Source organism: Neophocaena asiaeorientalis, unplaced genomic scaffold, assembly GCF_003031525.2.
Source record: "Neophocaena asiaeorientalis asiaeorientalis breed wild unplaced genomic scaffold, Neophocaena_asiaeorientalis_V1.1 scaffold170, whole genome shotgun sequence".
In the NCBI taxonomy this organism is placed as follows: domain Eukaryota; kingdom Metazoa; phylum Chordata; class Mammalia; order Artiodactyla; family Phocoenidae; genus Neophocaena; species Neophocaena asiaeorientalis.
The window spans coordinates 579,035-600,063 of NW_020172463.1; the positions used below are offsets into that span (position 1 = coordinate 579,035).

At 38.3% G+C, this 21,029-nt stretch overlaps 1 protein-coding gene across 1 annotated transcript in view; it reads right to left on the minus strand.

Annotated features, from left to right (window-relative positions):
• The window catches only part of ARMC10 (armadillo repeat containing 10), a 29,153-nt gene that overhangs the window by 7,036 nt on the left and 1,088 nt on the right, over positions 1–21,029 (minus strand). The window contains exons 2-4 of the mRNA XM_024738089.1: positions 6,695–6,843; positions 4,256–4,390; positions 572–748 (exon numbers count right to left, since the gene is read on the minus strand). Coding sequence (XP_024593857.1) covers positions 572–748; positions 4,256–4,390; positions 6,695–6,843 — 461 coding nt within the window. The remainder of the gene's footprint in view (positions 1–571; positions 749–4,255; positions 4,391–6,694; positions 6,844–21,029) is intronic.

Sequence of the window (21,029 nt, forward strand, 5' to 3'; positions counted from 1 at the left end):
AATGCACACCAATATGAGGGGTTTACTCAAGCAGTTTTCACAGGGTGTCCCAGTTAATTCAGCTCCAACTCTGTTGCCTCCTACATCTATTGATACATAACAGGTCTTAACTTATACTGAGAAGTATAAGTTTCAGAAAGATTTTACAACACACAATGGTCGAATCAAAAAAAAAGTTCCGTTAACCCTGAGGTAAGCAAAAAACTCAATTACCCAGCACTGTCACTCAAAGACTTCTTTGAATCACAATGGTCCTGTATCTGGTGTGGGTGAAGCTAGCTATTTCACTTCAGTAAAAGGTAAACTGATTTTCAGAAAACCAAATGAATACCCATCTATTGATAAGTGAAATAACAGATTATTTTCACAAGTTAACTTTGAAATTCAATATTAGGGTATAAAAATAATATACTTTCTCGCGCCCATGTAAGGGTTTTTAGTAAACTTTGAACTTTCTTTCTTGAGGAGTATCAACTTAAGACGGGTGACTTGTACACTGAATTCCAATCTTAATAAACTGGATGCAACAGCTGTTTGTACTGCAAGTAATGACCAACCACTTCCTTCATACCTTGGTGCTTCCATTTCCCGTGAGCAACAAGTGGAACAGGTCTGTAATGTAACTGCTAAGCATGTGCTGGTGGTCATTGGTCACTGTCATGTTTGTTAACAACCTCAGTCCGGCCAGCTGCACAGCGGAGTTCAGGGGGCCGGAGAAGACATCCTCACAGACTTGACTGACGTACACCTGAAGGCGGGGAAAAAGTGAGCGTCTTAGGATCTCCAAAATTTTGCTATTGAACCGTAACTTTTCTGCACAGCAGAACAGGGTGATTGTTCAGGATGAGACTTGCTCCTTAGGAAAGATGGTATTTGTATCCAGCCCTCAAACTTGGGTGACTTTTTTTTTTTAAGCTGCCCTTGTTAATGGGAGGCATGGAGCATTTTACAGATATACCTCACTTCAGCCCTGAGACAACTCTAATGAGGCAGTGTTATTATGGCCATTTTACTGACAAGGACTTTAAACTCTTCCAGGAGCTTGGACCCCCTGCCCAATGTAACGAGCTGGTGGAGCAGTGTCCGACCCCAGAGACCATGCTCCCAACACCAGTGGGGGGCCTCCCAACCCAGTCTGCCTTTCTGTGTCTGGGCACACTTGGATGAGGAAGAAGACCTGTAGGGCCATTTTGTACCATGGTTAAGTACCTGAACAGTAGGATCTAGGGGTGATATCATGTTAGAAGTAAAGAATGGGGGAGACACAAAGTCAAATAGAACTTTTCTTTAGAGTTCTTTCCTTCAAAAGTAAGCAGAAGGCTTCCCTGGTGGCGCAGTGGTTAAGAATCCGCCTGCCAATGCAAGGGACACGGGTTCAAGCCCTGGTCCAAGAAGATCCCACATGCCGCGGAGCAACTAAGCCTGTGCGCCACAACTACTGAGCCTGCGCTCTAGAGCCCACGCACCACAACTACTGAGCGCACGTGCCACAACTATTGAAGTGCGCGCACCTAGAGCCCGTGCTCCGCAACAAGAGAAGCCTCAACAATGAGAAGCCCGCGCACTGCAACGAAGTGTAGCCCCCGCTCACAGCAACTAGAGAAAAGCCTGCGCATAGCAACTAAGACCCAACACAGCCAAAAATAAATTTAATTAAAAAAAAATTAAGCAGAGGCAAACTCTATTTGGCCCAAGGTTCTTATTTACCGAGGTATATGTATATGAACTACTCCTTCATAATATTGTAAACCGCCACTGGCAAAAAGTAATGCAATGCCAGTAGTACTCCTATTTCACACATGACAGATCTAAACTAAACCCAGGGTGATGGAAATTTTTCTGAAACTCTATTTTCTATGTTTGGCCATGATCTCTCCAGCTTGGAAAAATTATGTCTCACAAATAATTGGTATTCACCTAAGTCTGAACTCCACCAAACATTCTAATTGGTAAGAAAAATTCCCTTACATAAAATGCTAAGGAATTACCAACTGTCCCATAAGCCAGTATTAACTTTTAAAAATATCCAAATGTATTCATGTTACCTAATGGCAGTAAAGCAAAGAGAGATTACAATTTTAATCTGGTTTCAAGATCTAAATGATATTTACAAGTCAATTTGGCTGTCCTCGGTCACCATTTCATTATACATCCATCCTTTAAAAAAAATGGCATTTCCTTAGAATCATTATAAATCATGTATTTTCACAGGATGCTCATGTCTTTCAAAGCATTTCCTAAAATGTGCTGAGCATTTACATCCTTGTTAGCTCTGAATCTTTTCTCCATTTCAGGTCTAGCAACAAGATTACCAAATGGGCCAGCTCAGTTATTCCTGGAGCCGTGCCCACCTCACCTTGTTCCTCCTTTCTCTTGTGATTCCCTGCTTCCCCAACTCTGCCCGTAGAAAGCTTAGACAGTCTTAAGAGCCATCTTGGGCTCTACCTTTTACAGAAACTTCTGAATGAAATCTCTCCTTTCTGTGTATTCTACGATATTTTACTTGTATTTTTCCTTAAAGTATTTCATCATGTTCTGCCTTGAATTACAACTATCTGTGGACTTGCCTCATCCCTCCTTCTAGCTTTCTTAAAACAAGAGCTAATCACGTTCATGTCTAAACTCTGTTAACACAGAGCAGGAGCTCAATAAATGTTGAATTAACATAATTTCCTCACTTATTGTGTCTTCCTGCTGATGTTATCTGACTCTGGCCTGGTCCCTTTGCCACACTTGGATTAAACTGAACCCCCAATTCAGAAGTCCACTGCACTTCTTTTTTTCTTTTTTTAAAGTTTTTTTTTTTTTTTTAAATGTTGGGGTTAGGAGTTTATTAATTTATTTAATTTATTTTTGCTGTGTTGGGTCTTCGTTTCTGTGCGAGGGCTTTCTCCAGTTATGGCAAGCGGGGGCCACTCTTCATCACGGTGCGCAGGCCTCTCACCGTCGCGGCCTCTCTTGTTGCGGAGCACAGGCTCCAGACGCGCAGGCTCAGTAGTTGTGGCTCACGGGCCTAGTTGCTCCGTGGCATGTGGGATCTTCCCAGACCAGGGCTCGAACCCGTGTCCCCTGCATTAGCAGGCAGACTCTCAACCACTGCGCCACCCGGGAAGCCCCACTGCACTTCTTATTGGCTGGTTCAGGTCCCTCCTTCCTCTGACTTAAGTCTCCATAAAAATGAGCAGAGGGCCTGAACAGACATGTTTCCAAAGACATACAAATGGTCAACAGGTTCACGAAAAGATGTTCAACGTCACTAATCACCAGGGAAATGCAAATCAAAACCGTGAGATATCACCTCACACCTAGTAGAGTGGTTATCAAAAAGACAAGAAGTAACAAGTGCTGGCAAGGATGTAGAGAAAAAGGAACCCTTGTGTACTGTTGGTGGTTGGTGCAGCCACTATGGAAACCAGTATGGATATTCTTCAAAAAATTAAAAATAGAACTACCATATGATCCAGTAATCCCACTTCTGGGTATATATCCAAAGAAAACAAGATCACTATCTCAAAGCGACATCTGCACCCCCACGTTCACTGCAGCGTTAGTCACAATAGCCAAGACATAGAAATAACCTAAGTGTCATTCAATGGACAAATGGATAAAGGAAATGTGGTGTGTATATACAATGGAATACTATTCACTATAAAAAAGAAGGAAATCCTGCTATTTGTGAAAAATGGATGGACCTTGAGGGCATTATGTTAAGTGAAATAAGTCTGACAGAGAAGACAAACAATGAATGATCTTATTTACATGTGGGATCTGAAAAAGCCAAACTCACAGAAACAGAGAGGAGAATGTTCAGGTGAAGGAAACAGGGAGATGTGATCAAAGCAGACAAAGTTATCAGGTGAATAAGTTGTGGAGTCAGATGTACAGCAAGGTGACTATAGTTAACAATACTATATTGTATACTTGCACGTTGCTAAGAGAGTAGATCTCAAATGTTCTCACCACACACACACACGCATGCACAGGTAATTATGAGGTGATGGAGGTGTTTGCCAATGCTATACAGTAGCAGTCATCATTTTGCAATATATATGTGTATCAAATCATCATGTTGTATACCTTAAACTTATACAATATTTATGTCAATTATATCTCAATAAAGCTGGAAAAAAATAAAAATAATTCTTGGCTATAAAGTTATAAAGTATGGCCTACTAAAATTTCATTACTTACCTTTTTGTTATTTTTCTCTTTCATTTACAGAAATCTTTACCTTTTGTGATTTCAGATAACTTACCTTTATCTTTATTTGATTTTCAACATTCACACTCAGGTTATTCAGTGCATTTAAAGCTTTCTCTTTAATACTCTGGTTGGGATTGTTGATTTTGCTTCCAATGATTGGAATACCACCCAATTCACGAATCGTGACCTAAGAGGGAAAAAACAGGACCATGACTTCAAAATGCACCCCCCTTCATTATATTCTTTGCATCTACAAATACAAATAAAAACTAATGACTCTTTGGAAATACTGTTCCCATATACAACCTCTAATTCCTATTTTTTATAAAAGTTTACTACCCATAATTTTATAGGTAAAGAAACCAACTGAAAATAAATTATTAATATATGTAATATTTAAACTATAGCATGGAGATATACAATGAAGATTTATATCTACTACAAGAGCTACTACAATGATCTCAAAGCAATTTACAAACAAAATTATTTTACTTTGAAATAAGTTATATCTCTATTACAGGCCAATTTGGAAATGCATTAAGATTTAGAACACTACAGTACTGTTTTGCTAAAATGAATACTTTGGAACACTAATCCCTCAAGATTTTAGTAGATGCTCCATTAAAAAAAGGGAGCTTTCATGGATAAGTAACTTTGAGAAACTCTGGGTATAACAAGACTAAACACGTCTCTTTATTTTGACGCAATCCTATGTTCGTGTGCATTGGAATCTCCGAGAGGGGAGTATTGAATATAGTACTTCTATAAACTTTATCCATAAAGATCATTTTTCAGTTGGGGGAGAGGAAGAAAACTTATTAACATCTTGAAGTATTAAAGTTCCACAGTTTGGAAATGGTGCCCAAATTTTCAGAGGAAAAATAATCTGGAGATTTCTCACAATCAAATGCAACACTAAATACTATGTGCCTTTGTCCCAACGTTGAAAGAGACATAAACTTTCACTCCTCACAAGAAAAATAAGCTGAAAATGACTCCTGTCAGGCCAAAACATGCCATTCTATCAGAAAAAGAGATAAAGAAGTCTTCCCTCTGCAATTCCAGGTTCTTTCAAAGAATGTGTGGTTACTAGAAAACAGCCCTTTTAAAAAAAAACAAAAAAAACGGTACTGTTAAAGCAGATGAAGGCATTATAATTGATGACGAGGGACACCAACTCCCATTACTGAAGAAAGTACTTGTTCACCAGTGGCTTCTGACCCCCTCACTCTGACTACAGTTTGTTTCAGAGGAATATAAAACTATGGCATCGGAAATAACCCCAATACAGGCATGCTAATAAGCTAGTCACCATCTGTTGTTTCCGTCTGCCTGGCACCCCTCTTTCTATTGGGGCAGACACAACACCTCCTCTATCCTATATAGTCCCTGGTGGGACTGCTGGTCAATTGTGTTCACACCCATCCCTGTTGTTTTTGGCTGCAGGATGCACATGTGAGCCAGGCCTTGCTAATCATGGTCCAGGGTGCTTTGGCCCAACAATCAATCCATAGGGTTGGCACTTATCCTAGCAGAGCAACTCCACCTTTCAGATCATAAGCTACAATGATGAAGGCTTGAGAGGCCAGTGGCTTTCTTTCCATCCCTGTGAAGAAAACCTCTTTGTGGCCAGAGAGACAGAGATCAAAACACAAAAAGAAGCAGGGGTAAGCAGCCAAAAGACAGAGAAAGAGAAGGTCTGATAATTTTTTCTGTAACCCTGAACTATATTCACAATTGTGCCTGAAACCAATGATACCCTTGGATGTCCAAGTTAACTGAGCTCAATATTTTCCCTTTTTGGTTTGAAATAATTTAAGTTGGGTTCTATCATTTACAACTGAAATGTGAGTAACAGACAAATATTCCTTGTATCTCCCTATAAATCTCTAGAGCTTTAGAGTAAACCTTGACAATGATGGATAAATACGGACTAAAATGAAGTATAAATTCAAAACTGTGCATGCATGACAATGTCAAGAAAGGGCATTAGCTGAAAATAATGACAAAAACTGTTTTACTTTTCTCCATGGGTAGTGGGGGGAGGAAGCAGAGGCCATTTACACTGGTCCGTGGTTGTCAGCGTGTGGTCTAGGGAGCACCTGCATCAGAACCATCCTCATAAGCCCTGTGTACAATGTAAACCATGTCCTTAAATGTCAGATGCTTTTGTTGCTCTACTGCAGCACTGCTGAACTTTAAATAATTAAAAAGGCCACGCAATGCTAAGTGTTGATTAGATACACTTATTACAAATGGGATGCCAGTGACCAACTTCATAAGGATCTTGATCTAGAATCCTATTACTACTCGTATTACTATTAGGCTGTGCTTTTCAGAAGTAAACAAACGTTATTCTGTAGGTATCCATAGCCATACTATATAGATGAAAAAATTGAGGCTCTGGGAGGTTAAGTAACTTATCAGGGTCACAATCGGTGCTGGTGTGTGAGAATAGGAGGAACGTGTTTGCAGAGACTAGGGTACTCACTTGGTTGACTGAAAAGGCTGCATTGTTACCCAGAGTGACCAAAGCTCTTTCGATAATGACAGGATCCTCAGTAGACTCAAGCAGGTAAAGGAGTTTCTGAAGTTGTTCAGCATTTAAGATATCATCATATGAGCCATTGGTTAAGTCTTCTGCATAAGAATAAAGTTATTAAAGTTCATTTAAAATCAATATGAGACAGATTTTTTTTACGAACAATACTGAATGCATATTCTGATGCCAGGCACAGTTTTAAGCACTTCAAATGCCTTATCTCATTTAATCTTCAAGTGACCCTTGGCAGAGGATACTATTATAATTCTCAATTTACAGACAGAATACTGAGGCTTATAAACGTTAAGAAATTAGCCAATGGTTACTTTTCTCTTTTAGTAAGGCACTGCATGCCAACAGCATTTCTCTTTTATTAAGGCACTGCATGCCAACAGCATTTTCTGTTTCTTCTTTCTAAATATCAGGTACACCCATCCAGTGGAACACTTCCCTACAGACACAGATTATTAAGAAACGGAATTTACATGAGGGAGAACTGTTCTGATCACAGTTTTAAGAGTGCCTCAGGCTGGAGCAAAAGCTATGGGAGTGGCCCAATCATGCTGCTCGTGGGGCGCTTTTGTTTGGTTTTTATGAGCAAGGCATGATGACCGAGACGCAAGAACAGCAGTCCACCTGGGGGTGATGACAAAAGTTGTTGTTCTGAGGAATAGGTCAAGTAGTCAAATGCTGGATCTGCTCAGGAACATTTAAAATTTATAGCTCTAACCTTTAAAAAAAAAATCCTCTTTATAGAAATCACCACAGGAAAAACAGAAACCATTTGTATAATGCTATAATTGTGTAACATAGAACATGATTCTCTCCAAATTAAACTATGAGAATAGGTCAGACAGTGCAAGTAGCCACAGTACATTGCCCAGGGTGGGGCTGAGGGGGCAGTTTATAACAAGAGGTGCTGTATGATGTCACAGCTGTGCTTTTGTTTTTAAAAATGTCTCTCAAATTATTAAAAGTTATCTTTGGATGCTGGGATTATGAATGACTTATTTTCTACCCCTGTGCTCATGAGTACTTTCTGATTTTTTTTACAGTAAACGTGTCACTTTATTAAAATAACTGAGTATATTGCTTAAAGAGGAAACACAGACAAATATGAGGTAAACAGACAAGTTTAGATTATGGGAGCCAATAAGTGATACGATGTCCTGAAGAAGCCAAACAAGAAATCAATTATTAGGAAAATCTAAAAGCCAAAAAGCCAGCAGATTCTCACTCCCATGTCTTATAATCAGAACCTCTGTATCATGCTTTTACGCCTGAATCCACTACCTGCCTCATTAACACCTTATAAAAGTATTTCACCCAAAGGATACTTGAAAAGGTAAGTGAAACAATGACAAAAACACAGATTTTTAAAATGGAAAGATTTTTGGGGGGTTCATCCAAACCTCTTATTTTACACACAAAGAAACTGAGACCAGGATCATTTAAGGATTTGCCTAATGTCACAAAGGAGTTAGTAGCAGAGACCAGAGAAATGAAAATACAAAGCTGCAGACAACCACTTAACCTCTTTTGGGTCTCAGTCTTCTCACATGTAAAATAAGGTTGGTCAAACACTATAACTGGTCCCAAAAGTTCCTGTACAGCCCTGAAGTTGTGTAATTTTATACATATACACATGACAGAAATAGGATAAATTTAACTCATTCATACTTCCAAAACATTTCAAAATCCTATAACTTCCTTATACATTTTCCCACAGTCATTGAAAAGTTTCATAGGTACATAAATTATTTATAAATAGCCAAACAAAAATTTACAGGGAAAAGTGTTAAATCATATATTTTTCACTTGAAGGAAGGAAGTGCAATGTGGTTAAAAGTGAAAGTAAGTTAAAAGTAAGCCAAGGTTAAGTTTGGTTCAAATTCCAGCTAAGCTATTTACCAGCTGAGAGACTTAACCTCTCCAAGACTCAGTTTCTTCATGTATTACATGGGAGTTAATAATGCCTACCTTAAAGCATTTTTATGTCTTTGGATATATACCCAAGAGTGGAATTGCTGGATCATGTGGTAGTCCCATTTTTAGTTTTATGAGGAATGTCCATACTGTTTTCCACAGTTGCTGCACCAATTTACATTCCCACCAACAGTGTATAATGATTCCCTTTCCTCCACATCCTCACCAACACTTGTTATTTGTGGTCTTTTTGATGACAGCATTCTGACAGGTGTGAGGTGATATCTCACTGTGGCTTTGATTGGCATTTCTCTGATCATTAGCAACGCTGAGCATCTTTTCATGTCCCTGTTGCCCATCTACATGTCTTCTTAGGAAAAATATCTGTTCAGGTCTTCTGCCCATTTTCTAACCAGGTTCTTTTTTTGGTATTGTGTTGTATAAGGTGTTTATATATTTTGGATATTAAGTAACCCCTTGTTGGTTGCATCATTTGCAAATATTTTCACCCATTCAGTAGGTTTTTTGTTTTGCAAATGATTCCTTTGTTGTGCAAAAGCTTTTCAGTTTAATTAGGTCCTATTTGTTTATTTTTACTTTTGTTTCCTTTGCCTTAGGAGACAGGTTCAAAAAAATATTGCTATGATTTATGTCAAAGAGTGTTCTGCCTATGTTTTCTTCCAGTAGTTTTATACTTTCCAGTCTTACATGTAGGTCTTTGTTCCATTTTGAGTTTATTTTTGCATATGGTATGAGAAAATGTTCTAATTTCATGCTTTTAAATGTAGCTGTCCAGTTTTCCAAGCACCACTGATTAAAAAGACTAGCTTTTCCCCATTGTATATTCTTGCCTCCTTTGATGTAGATTAATTGACCATAAGTTCTTGCTTTATTTCTGAACTATCTATTCTGTTCCATTGATCTATGTGTCTGTTTCTGTGCCAGTACCATACTGTTTTGATAAATGTAGCTTTGCAGTATAGTCTGAAGTCCAGGAGCCTGATTCCTCCAGCTTTATTCTTCTTTCTCGAGATTGTTTTCACTATTTGGGGTGTTTTGTGCGTCCATAAATATTTTTAAATTATTTATTCTAGTTTTTGAAAAAATGTCATCGGTATTTTGATAGGGATTGCATTGAATCTGTAGATTGCCTTGGAGAATATGGTCATTTTAACAATATGAATTCTTCCAATCAATGCACAACATATATATCTTTCCATCTATTTGCATCATCTTCAATTTCTTTCATCAGTGTCTTAAAGTTTTCTAGGTATAGGTCTTCTAACTCCTTACGCAGATTTATACTTAGGTATTTTATGCTTTTTGATGTGATGTAAAATGGGATTGTTTCCTTAATTTCTCTTTACAATAGTTCGTTATTAGTGTATAGATATACAACCGATTTCTGTACAGTAATTTTGCATCTTGCAACTTTTCCAAATTCATTGATGAGCTTTTTGGTGGTGTCTTTGAGATTTTCTATGTATAGTATCATGTCATTTGCAAACAGTGACAGTCCTACTTTTTCCTTTCAAATGTGGATTCCTTTTTCTTGTCTGATTGCTGTGGCTAGGACGTCCAATACTATGTTGAATAAAAGTGGCAAGAGTGGGCATCCTTATCTTGTTCCTGATCTTAGAGGAAAATGCTTTTTACCACTGAATATCATGTTAGCTATGGGCTTCTCATATACCACCTTTATTATGCTGAGGTATGTTCCATCTATACCAACTTGGTTGAGGGTTTTGTTAAAAAAAAAAAAGAAGGATGCTGAATTTGTCAAAACAGTTTTGCATCAGTTGAGATGATCATATGATTTTTATTCTACAATTCATTAATGTGGTGTATCACACTGACTCATTTGCAGACATTGAACCATTCTTGCATCCTTGGAATTAATCCCAATTGATCATGGTGTATGATCTTTTTATTGTACTGTTAAATTCAGTTTGCTAATATTTTGTTGAGGACTTTTGTATGTATGTTCAATGATACTGGCCTGCAATTTTCTTTTCTGTGTGATATCTTTGTCTTGTTTTGGCATCAGGGTGATGCTGGCCTCATAGAATGAGTTCAGAAGCATTCCTTCCTCTGCAACTTTTTGGAATAGTTTGAGAAGGACACGTGTTAACATTTCTCTAAATGTTTGGTAGAATTTACCTGTGAAGACAGTCTGGTCCTGGACTTTTGTTTGTTGGGAGTTTTAAAAACTATTTATTCAATTTCATTACTGGTAATTGGTCTGTTCATGTTTCCTATTTCTTACTGGTTCAGTCTTGGGAGATTTTACATTTCTAGGAATTTGTCCATTTCTTCTAGGTTTTCCATTTTATTGGCATATAGCTGTTCATAGTAGTCTTTTATAATCCTTTCTATTTCTGTGGTGTTGGTCCTAAACTCTTTTTCATTTCTGATTTTATTGATTTGGGCCCTCTCTTTTTGTTTTTATGAGTCTGGCTAAAGGTTTATCAATTTTATCTTACCAAAGAACTAGCTCTCAGTTTCACTGATATTTTCTATTTTTTTAATGAGTCTATTTCATTTATTTCTGCTCTGATCTTTATAATTTCTTTCCTTCTGCTAAGTTTGGGTTTTGTTTGGTCTTCTTTTTCTAGTTCCTTTAAGTGTAAGGTTAGGTTATTTGAGAATTTTCTTGTTTCCTGAGGCTGGCCTGTATCGCATAAAATGCCATCTTAAAACTGCTTTTCCTGGGCTTCCCTGGTGGCGCAGTGGTTGAGAGTCCGCCTGCTGATGCAGGGGACATGGGTTCGTGCCCTGGTCTGGGAAGATCCCACATGCCGCAGAGCGGCTAGGCCTGTGAGCCATGGCCACTGAGCCTGCGTGTCCGGAGCCTGTGCTCCACAACGGGAGAGGCCACAACAGTGAGAGGCCCGCGTACCACACAAAAAATAAATAAATAAATAAAACAACAAAAAACCCTGCTTTTCCTGCATCCCATCGATTCTGGATCTTTGTGTTTCTGTTTTCATTTGTCTCCAGTATGTTTTACTTTCTTCTTTGATTTCTTCAGTGATCTACTGGTTGTTCAACAGCATATTTTTTAGCCTCCAAGTATTTGGTTTTTGCAGTTTTTTCCTTGTAGTTAACTTCTAGTCTCATACTATTGTGGTTGGAAAAGATGGTTGATATAACTTCAATTTTCTTAAATTTACTGAGACTTTTTTTTGTGGCCTAGCATGTGATCTACCCCGAAAAATGGTCCATGTGCACTTGAAAAGAATGTGTATTCTGCTGCTTTTGGATGGAATGTTTTATGTATATCTAATAGTTCTATCTGGTATAATGTGTCATTTAAAGCTGTTTCCTTATTCATTCTCTGTCTGTATGATCTGTCCATTGATGTAAGTGATGTGTTAAAGTCCCAAACTATTATTGTGTTACTATCGATTTCTCCCTTTATGTCTCTTAATATCTGCTATGTACTTACGTGCTCCTATGATGGGTGCACATATGTTTAAAATTCTTACATCCTCTTCTTGATTCTATTATAAATTTCTGGTTTGCAGTTACCAACACACACACACATATGTATATATGTGATTGTTTTAAGTTGCTGATCTCTTCATTTCAAACACATTTTAACAACCCTGCATTTTTACTCCCCGCATGCCCATGACTACTGTTTTTGACATCATATTTTACATCTTTTTGTTTTGTGTATCTCTTTACTTATTGTGGATATAGACGATTTCACTACTTTTGTCTTTACCCTTCCTACTAGCTTGGCATGCAGTTGATTTACTACCTTTACTGTATATTTACCTTTACTAATGACATTTTTCCTTTTGTAATTTTCACGTTTCTAGTTGTGCCTTTTTCCTTTCCACTTAAAGTCATTTTAACAATTCTTGTAGAGGTGATGGGAGACAAGATGGCAGAGTAGAAGGACTTGAGCTCACCTTCTCTTACAAAAACACCAAAAACACAACTAACTGCCGAATAACCATGTTTTTTGTACAAGTCGACAAAAAAAAGACTTGAACCTACCAAAGATATTCTGCACCAAAAAACAAAGAAGAAGCCACAACAAGACAGTAGGAGGAGCGCTTCTGTGATATAATCAAATCCCATACCTGCCAAGTGGGTGACCCACAAACTGAAAAATAATTATATCACAGAGGTTCTCCCACAGGAATTAAGAGTTCTGAGCCCCACATGAGGCTCCCCAGCCTGAGGGTCTGGAATTGGGAGTAGGAGACTTCAGAGCATTTGGCTTTGAGAATCAGCGAGGCTTGAGTATGGGACTCCACAGGACTGGGGGAAACAGAGACTCCACTCTTAGAGGGTGCACACAAGGTTTCATGTGCACTGGGACCCAGGGTAAAGCAGTGAGTCCAAAGAAGCCTGGACCAGACCCACCTGCAGATCTCAGAGGGACTCCTGGGGAGGTAGGGGTTGGCTGTGGCCCAATACAGGGGCAACGTCACTGGTGGCGGAGGCCCCTAGGAAATACTCCTCAGTGTGAGCTCTCCTGGAGGTCACCATTTTGGCACTGAGACCTGGCCCCACCCAACAGCCTGCAGACTCCAGTGCTGGGATGCCTCAGGCCAAACAACCAACAGGGCGGGAACACAGCCCGACCCATCAGCAGACAGGCTGCCTAAAGTTGTCTTGAGCCCAGAGCCACTTCTAGACATGCCACTTGACATGGCACTGTCCACCAGAAGGACAAGACCCAGCTCCACTCACCAGTGGGCAGACATGAGTCCCTCTCACAAGGAAGCCTGCACAAGCTCCCGGACCAACCTCACCCACCAGAGGGCAGACATCAAAAGCAAGAAGAACTACAATCCTGCAGCCTGCAGAACAGAGCCTACAAACCCAGAAAGTTAGAAAAAAATGAGATGGCAGAGAAATATGTTCCAGACGATGGAATAAGATAAAACCCCAGAAAAACAACTAATTGATGTGGATATAGGCAATCTGCCTGAAAAATAATTCAGAACAATGATAGTAAAGATGATCCAAGATCTCAGAAAAACAATGGAGGCACAGACTGAGAAGATACAAGAAATGTTAAACAAAGAGTTAGAAGATTTAAAGAACAAAGATGGGGCTTCCCTGGTGGCGCAGTGGTTGAGAATACGCCTGCCGATGCAGGGGACACAGGTTTGTGCCCTGGTCCGGGAAGATCCCACATGCAACGGAGCGGCTGGGCCCGTAAGCCATGGCTGCTGAGGCTGCATGTCCGGAGCCTGTGCTCCACAACGTGAGAGGCCCGCGTACCGCCAAAAAAAAAAAAAAAAAAAAGAACAGAGATGAACAATACAATAACTGAAATGAAAAATACAATAGAAGGAATCAGTAGCAGAATAAATGGCACAAAAGAATGAATAAGTGAGCTGGAAGACAGACTGGTGGAAATCACTGCTGCAGAACAGGACAAAGAAAAAACAAAAGAAACGAGGACAGTCTAAGAGACTTCTGGAACAACATTAAAGGCACCAACATTCCCGTTATAGGGGTCCCAGAAAGAGAAGAGAGAAAGGACCTGAGAAAATATCCCTAACATGGGAAGGGAAACACTCAAGTCCAGGAAGTGCAAAGAGTCCCATACAGGATAAACCCAAGGAGGAACAGGCTGAGACACATATTAAACAAACTGACAAAAATTAAAGACAAAGAGAAAACATGAAGAGCAGTAAGAGAAAAGCAAAAAATAACATACAAGGGAATCCCCGTAAGGTTATCAGCTGATTTTCTGGCAGAAACTCTGCAGGCCAGAAGGAAGTGGCACAATGTATTTTAAATGATGAAAGGAAAAACCTACAACCAAGAATACTCTACCCAGCAAGATTTGACAGAGAAATCAAAAAGCTTTACAGACAAGCAAAAGTTAAGGGAATTCAGCATCACCAAACCAGCGTTACAACAGATGCTAAAGGAACTTCTCTAGGCAAAAAAGAAAAGTGAAAAAGGAGAAGTTACAACAGACACCGCAGAAATACAAAGCATCCTAAGAGACTACTACAAGCAACTCTATGCCAATAAAATGGACAACCTGGAAGAAATGGACAAATTCTTAGAAAGTTATAACCTTCCAAGACTGAACCAGGAAGAAATAGAAAATATGAACAAATCAATCACAAGTAATGAAGTTGAAACTGTGATTTAAAACCTTCCAACAAACAAAAGTCCAGGACCAGATGGTTTCACAGGTGAATTCTATCAAAGATTTAGAGAAGAGCTAACACCCATCCTTCTCAAACTCTTCCAAAAAATCACAGAAGAAGGAACACTCCCAAACTCATTCTATGAGGCCAACATCACCCTGATACCAAAACCAGACAAAGATACAACAAAAAAAGAAAATTACAGACCAATATCACTGGTGAATATACGTGCAAAAATCCTCAACAAAATACTAGCAAACAGAATCCAACAGCACATTAAAAGAATCATACACCACGATCAAGTGGGATTTATCCCAACGATGCAAGGATTCTTCAGTATACGCAAATCAATCAATGTGATACACCATATTAACTAACTGAAGAATAAAACCCATATGATCATCTCAATAGATGCAGAAAAAGCTTTTGACAAAATTCAACACCCATTTATGATCAAAACTCTCCAGAAAGTGGGCATAGAGGGAACCTACCTCAACATAATAAAGGCCATATATGACAAACCCACAGCAAACATCATTCTCAATGGTGAAAAACTGAAAGCATTTCCTCGAAGATCAGGAACGAGACAAGGATGTCCACTCTCACCACTAGTATTCAACATAGTTTTGGAAGTCCTAGCCACGGCAATCAGAGAAGAAAAAGACATAAAAGGAATACAAATTGGAAAAGAAGAAGTAAAACTGTCACTGTTTGCAGATGACATGATACTATACATAGAGAATCCTAAAAATGCCACCAGAAAACTACTAGAGCTAATCAATGAATCTGGTAAAGTTGCAGGATACAAAATTAATGCACAGAAATCTCTTGCATTCCTATACACTAATGATGAAAAATGATGAAAGAGAAATTATGGAAACACTCCCATTCACCACTGCAACAAAAAGAATAAAATACCTAGGAATAAACCTACCTAGGGAGACAAAAGACCTGTATGCAGAAAACTATAAGACACCGACGAAAGAAATTAAAGATTTTACCAACAGATGGAGAGAGATACCATGTCCTTGAAGAATCAATATTGTGAAAATGACTATACTACCCAAAGCAATCTACAGATTCAATGCAATCCCTATCAAATTACCAATGGCATTTTTTACGGAACTAGAAAAAATCATCTTAAAATCTGTATGGAGACACAAAAGACCCCAAATAGCCAAAGCAGTCTTGAGGCAAAGTCATTTGTTGAGACGTGGACGGATCCAGCGAATGTCATACAGAGTTAAGTAAGTCAGAAAGAGAAAAACAAATATCGTATATTAACGTATGTATATGGAAACCTAGAAAAGTGGTACCGATGAGCCAGTTTTCAGGGCAGAAGTTGAGACACAGATGTAGAGAACAGACATGTGGACACCAAGGGGGGAAAACCGTGGTGGGGTGGGGACGGTGGTGTGCTGAATTGGGCGATTGGGTTTGACATGTATACACTGATGTGTATAAAATTGATGACTAATAAGAACCTGCAGTATAAAAAAACAAAACAACTAAACTTTCTTTGGGTTATTTTTATGGAAATATGTTAATATAAATGTTTCAGACATTACATGAAATTTCTAAAAATCTTGTATGTTCTGGTATTATAAGTCATAATTCTAGTTATTACTTTAAAACGTATATCTCAGAAATAACTAAATTTCCTTGTCAATTGCATTATTATGAACTTTCATCAAATCTTTAACCGTAGTCATTTTTAAGTCTTTTGTCATTTACAGACAGTTCTGGGTGTACTCTGATGCTTTTGCAAATATGTTCCTATAAAAGGGTTTCACCTTCAAGGAATTCATGGAAAAGACAAGTACAGGTTTCTGGTAACTGACTATACTGCTGAACTGAATGAATAAGCATTTTCAGAACTCTAATGGAAAACTGATGAACTCATAAAAGTGCTAACAAAAGATCAAGATGAAAAAAATTAATTACACGGGACTGAGTGAACTGATGAGGATGATTATAATTTTTGTGACCTTCTGTTTGAATAAAAAAAAAAATCCCACAAGGACTCAGAGGCAAAAAATATACATACAAATCAATTTTCACTGCAAAGTAAAGGAGCTATTACAGTGAAGGATTACTGGAGTGAATGTCAATATTATGACATAGTGTGAGTGTGTTTCATGTTTGGTAATTGCAATCATTGTTGCTTTTGTTGTGGTCATCCATTTACAATGCTTGGTGTCAGTCTATCTCTTGTAAAAATAAAATACTGTGTGTGTGTGTGTGTGAAAAACAAAACAAAACAAAATAATAAAATATTTAAAATAAAACAACAGAATACTCTACCCAGCAAGGCTCTCGTTCGGATTTGATAGAGAAATCAAAAAGGTTTACAGACAAGCAAAAGTTAAGGGAATTCAGCATCACCAAACCAGCTTTTACAACAAATGATAAAGGAACTTCTCTAGGCGAAAAAGAAAAGCCGAAAACTAAAAACAAGAAAATTATGAATGGGTAAAGCTCACTGGTAAAGGCAAACATACAGTAAAGTTAGGAAATCATTCACACACAAATATCAAAACCATCAACTGTGAGGAGAGTAGAAATGCAGGACATTGGAAATGTATTTGAGATTAAGAGACCAGCAACTCAAAACTATCAAAACTATCTTGTTTATATATATATGTACTGCTATATCAAAACCTCATGGATGGTAACTGCAAACCAAAAATCCACAACAGAAACTCACATGCTTCCTGATTTCAAACTATATTATAGTAATCAAAACAGTATGGTATCGGCACAAAGACAGACACACAGATGAGTGGACTAGAACAGAGAGCCCAGAAATAAACCCACACATATATGATCAATTAATTTATGACAAAGGAGCCAGGACTATAAAATAGGGAAAGAAGAGTCTCATCAATAAATGGTGTTGGAAAAACTGGACAGCTACACGCCAAAGAATCAAACCAGTTCATCTGTACCATTCTGCTACAGATGAACCAGTCTGCAAGGCAGAAATAAAGACACAGATGTAGAGAACAAACGTATGGACACCAAGGGGGGAAAGCAGTGGGTGGTGGTGGGATGAATTGGGAGATTGGGATTGACATATATACACTAATATGTATAAAATAGGTAACTAATAAGAACCTGCTGTATAAAAAATAAAATAAAATTCACACACAGAAAAGAAGGAAACCGAACCACTATCTCACACAATACACAAAAATCAACTCATAAAGGATTAAAGTCTTAAATATAAGACCTGAAACCTAGGGGCTTCCCTGGTGGCTCAGTGGTTAAGAATCTGACTGCCAATGCAGGGGACACGGGTTCGAGCCCTGGTCCAGGAAGATCACACATAAAAAACAAAACAAAACAAAATAATAAAATATTTAAAATAAAACAACAGAATACTCTACCCAGCAAGGCTCTCGTTCGGATTTGATAGAGAAATCAAAAAGGTTTACAGACAAGCAAAAGTTAAGGGAATTCAGCATCACCAAACCAGCTTTTACACCACTTGGCACAACTAGAGAAAAGCCCACATGCAGCAACGAAGACCCAAAAGCAGCCAATAAATAAACAAATAATAAATTCTTTAAAAAAAGACCTGAAACCTAAAACTCCTAAAAAAAAATAGATGGTAAGCTCCTTGACACGGGTGTTGACAATGATTTTTTGGATTTGACCAAAAGCAAAAGCAACAAAAGCAAAATAAACAAGTGGAACTACATGAAAAAATCTTCTGTACAGCAAAGGAAGCCATCAACAAAATAAAAAGGCAACCCATGAAATGGGAGAAAGTATTTGTAAATCATTTATCTGATAAATGGTTACTATCTAAAATATTTTTTAAAACTCAAGCAACTCAATAGGAAAAAAAAAAAAGAAACCATCTAATTATAAAATGGGCAGAGGCTCTGAATGGACCTTTCCCCAAAGACATTCAAATGGCCAACAAGTACATGAAAAGGGGCTCAACATCACTAATCTTCAGGGAAATGCAAACCAAAACCACAATTAGCTATCACCTCACACCTGTTAGAATGGCTATCCTCAAAAAGACAATAGATAACAAGTGTTGGTTAGGATGTAGAGAAAAGGGAACCCTTGTGCACTGTTGGTGGGGATTCCAATCACTATGGAAAATACGGAAGTTCCTCAAAAAATTAAAAATAGAACTACCAGGGACTTCCCGGCGGTCTAGTGATTTAAGACTTCACCTTCCAATGCAGGGGGTACAGGTTCAATCCCTGGTCAGGGAGCTAAGATCCCACAGGCCTTGTGGACAAAAAAACCAAAACATAAAACAGAAGCAATATTGTAACAATTCAATAAAGACTTTAAAAATGGTCCACATCAAAAAAAAACTTTAAAAAAAATTCTAAAAAAACAGAACTACCGCATGATCTAGCAATTCTACTTCGTGATTCCACGAAATCACCACCTTGAAAAGATACTTGCACCGCCATGTTCACTGCAGCATTATTTACAATAGCCAAGACATGGAAACAACCTAAGTGTCAATCGATGGATGAATGTATAAATAAAACGTGATAACACACACACACACACACACACACTCTCACACTCACACATACATACAATGGAATGTTATTCAGCCATAAAAAAGAAGGAAATTCTGCCATTTGTGACAACATGGATGGATCCTGAGGGCATGATGTCCAGAGAAATAAGTCAGACAATGAAAGACAAATACACAATGATCTCACTTTTATGTGGAATCTAAAAACTCAACTCATAGCAACAGTGTCATGGTGGTTGCCAGGGGCTGGGGGCTGAAGGAAATGGGAAGATCTGGGTCAAAGGGTACAAACTTTCAGTTATAAGGGCAATGAGTACTAGGAGTGTAAAGTACAGCTTGGTGACTATAGTTAACAATACTGTATTGTATACTTGAAAGTTGCTAAGACAGTAGACCTTAAAAGTTCTCATCACAAGAAAACTTGTGGTGATGGATGTCAACTAAACTTACTATGGTGATCATTTTGCAATATATACAAATGTCAAACCATTATGGTTGTACACCTAAAACTAATACAGTGTTTATCTCAATTAAAAAAAAATAGATCACCCTCCAAAACATAAGCGTGATGCTGACAAAATGGGTATTTCTTGAGTCTTCTTCAAAGAAAAAAGTGTAGCTTCAGGTAGTGGCTGTGAGCAACGTATTTTGTAAGCTGCCTGGCCAAGGTACTGGTGATTTGCGGGGGGGGGGCGGTAGTAAGACTTTGTCAGTGTTCATCATGTTGAGTAAGTATAAGTGAGAAGGTTCGGGTCACCTGACTACTTATACAGAAATATCTATGACACAAAGACAACAAAGTAGGCTTTGGAAGTAAGGGTAAGTCCAAATCTGTTTTAAAATGAATTTTTTTCCCCTTGTGCCAAAAGGGAAAGAAGCCTTTCACCCACTCCCTTTTCTGAGAACATTTCCTTGAGCAAACTAGTAATTGTAAATCCTTTGTCTGTCCCTTTGATATAAATATACATCTTTTTAAAAGCTAAGTAAGCCTCTTGCCGGTTTAAAACCCAAGAAAATCTTTCTTAGCGTCTTTGGTGTCGTCTGAAGTGTAAACAACATGGAAGATGGAGTTCCCATCTCCTTGTCTCTGGGTGAGTCAGAGCTCGGTTCTTGGCTCTGTGTTGTAACTATGTGGTTATCATAGATACTGAGAAGTCTTATTTTTCTTCTACATAACGGCTATTAGCTAACACAAATACCACCCCAACTACCTGTGAATTTAGAATGAACTATGTGTAGCAAATGGCTCTGTCAAGTCCTCTTAAGGACAAATTACTCTTTATCTTGAGGGCATGTACTTAATATGAAATAGGCTATAGGTTATATCTGGCTGGATACATAAAGGGGTGAGAATTCTGTCTTTGCAATCCCATTAGCAGATTGCCTGTGATGGGCGTAGCAATCTGGTTTAATGCTTATTCTCTAATAAAGCTATTTAGTTCTTTCCTACATTTGTAGAGAGGAATTTCTTGGTTGGCAGGAGATTTTATTTTTAATTATTTCTGTAACAGCTTCCATGGCCTGAAATACCCCGCAGAACATTCAACAAGTTGTTAGAATCCTGAATGCATCAATCAATTTTTGGACCGAAACCTAACCATGCACTTGTCCGCCAGGAGGGTGTCCTCCATGCAGACAACTGTTCTAATTTGATATACATAGCTATATCTGTATCTCCAGGATCTCTCGCATACTTTGCATGCATATA